This window comes from Tigriopus californicus, chromosome 4 (genome assembly GCF_007210705.1).
Source record: "Tigriopus californicus strain San Diego chromosome 4, Tcal_SD_v2.1, whole genome shotgun sequence".
Classification (NCBI taxonomy): Eukaryota; Metazoa; Arthropoda; class Copepoda; order Harpacticoida; family Harpacticidae; genus Tigriopus; species Tigriopus californicus.
The window spans coordinates 4,693,608-4,695,815 of NC_081443.1; the positions used below are offsets into that span (position 1 = coordinate 4,693,608).

At 47.6% G+C, this 2,208-nt stretch overlaps 1 protein-coding gene across 1 annotated transcript; it reads right to left on the minus strand.

Annotated features, from left to right (window-relative positions):
* Positions 1 to 214: 214 nt before the first annotated feature.
* On the minus strand, positions 215 to 1,987 carry LOC131879257 (protein twisted gastrulation-like). The gene has a single exon (XM_059225528.1). It carries the CDS (start codon positions 1,174 to 1,176, stop codon positions 385 to 387), a length of 792 nt encoding a protein of 263 aa, XP_059081511.1. The 5' UTR covers positions 1,177 to 1,987; the 3' UTR covers positions 215 to 384.
* Between the last annotated feature and the right edge of the window lie 221 nt (positions 1,988 to 2,208).

Below are 2,208 nucleotides of genomic sequence, written 5' to 3' on the forward strand. Positions count from 1 at the left end.
TGCACTGGACCTCAGCTGCTCTCGTGAGATGCGATACATGCCGAGTACTATTGGGAACGGGTATTGCGCCGAGGCCATTTCACTGCCTTGAGAAGAATTGACTACGTAAATACTAAACGAATGAATGACTCAAAGATTGAGAGAGCATGGATTGAATGAATGCGGAATAGACTGGACAAGATTCATCGGAGAGAATAATGCATATTCTGGTTCGTTGAGATTGTTCAGGAGGAATTTTTTATTCAAATGGTTGAATGACACAATCGATAATCAAAGGTAAGTGAAAACGTCGAAACTAGGACAAACGACCTTGAAAATACGTGCTTAATAATACTGCTGATATGTTACGGGTTGATAAGGTGGTATTTCTCATTACATGTGTCGTCATTGCTCATGATCTTGGTTTGAGATGTCCGTCTCCTTTTGCTGCTTTTCGATCTCATCCGAGTATTCCCGCTCCAAATCGTGAAGCTCTTCCAAGGACAGCTCATCGAGGTCATCATCCTCGTCCTCAAATGAACATCCAGTGCACCTTGACTCATTGATGCCGTAATTCAAACAATGATGACCCACGCACTCGCAACAAGCGGATTCGTCAAACCATCGATAGGATGACGCACCCATGGTAGCACAGCTGTTGCGGCATTTGTTTTTGGCCATGCAGCCGTACAAGAAGGCCACGGTGCAGTTGGCCGTGACCAAGTCCTCTTTGTCCACTACTAGAGTCTCTTGAGCCGAGTTTTGCTGGGAATGCGAAAGCTCCTCCGTCTTTTTGGGACGAAATAATCGTGCTGGTGAGATATCCACGGGATAGGTGAACTTCTCCCACCTTGAGTCGTCGGTTTCCATGAGGGCGTCCCAAAGCACCAGTGGAGGGTCTTCAAAATCGAACACGCTGCTGCCCTGCTGAGCTAGAGACTTCTCCGGCTTGGGACACAATTCGAAACACGAGCAACACTCGGTGAAAAGATACTCGAGACATTTCTTACACCGATGACAGCAAGCGCACGGCTCTCCCGGAATGATTTCGCACTCACAAGACTTGAGTAATGTACATTTGGAGACGATCGAAGCGCAGACAGCCTCATTGCAGCCGGAGGCCAACTCATGGAACACATGGAGGATCAGAACAGCACACCACACTTGGGTGAGGCTTCGGGTCAATCGGTTCCTCATCTTGGCATAGAATGCGGATGATGTTGCCACCGAGGTGCGTCACATCATTCTCGATTCGCCCTTGTCGCCTGGGTCTTTTTCGTTTTCTCTCCTCACTCACCCACTCACTCACCCACCCTTGCAGTCACGTGAATTGGAAATAAGTTCTTAGGATAGAAGAGCGATCCAATGCGCTTTATGAACCGTATTCAACACTTAGGACAAATATGTGGGTCTCTTGATGGACTTTGTGGCACAACTAATTCTAATGATGATACTTTTGCTGTTTTTCATTCCGTTTTAGGGGCAGAAGTAGCAGTTGCACGGTGGTAATAATAAGGCGAGAAGGAGGAGGATTAGTAAAGTTGTAGTAAACCATCCGTCCCCAATTGTTATGCTTCTTCTTGGTCCTCTGGTTCGATTGCACTGTTGGCCGAGTTTGATGGGTCGTTCGTTTGTCCGTTCGTTACGCTACTGGCTAAAACTTTGTTGGCGAGCACTCCTTGATCGTCATTGCTCTTCCATTTCAACCATCCTGGTAGATGGAGCGGCCCAAACTCTCGTACACCTGTACTACCCACTTGGTAGAGCACCAGGTGCCCATTAGCATTAGATGCAGCAGTCCCTTAAAATAACACTGGGAAAAATAAGCCCGTTGATTCTTTTCGCCCAGTAGAGTCGATCAGGTTGGAAATGCAAGCCGTGAATCCCAATGTGCAGGACACTTTGATGAGCCTAGATTAGCAAAAGTATACGTGATCTTATGCTATTGCACCGAGTAAAACGCGAGCACTGTCGACCAACACGAACGAGCCTCAATCCTCGCTTCGCTCGCTCGTCCTTCTCGCGTCTTCTGTTACCATTAATGACCAGCGTGTATCCGCTACAATTTCATGTTCCTCACCGAGAAGCTTTCAGCCAGCAACATCGTCAGCCTCCCTCCCTCCAGAGTCTTGACCCTTCACCATTCCTACCAACACCACCTACATCAACAACAGCAACAACAACAACAACGACGACCACAACGTAAGGCACAAGAAGTCTACGCAAAAC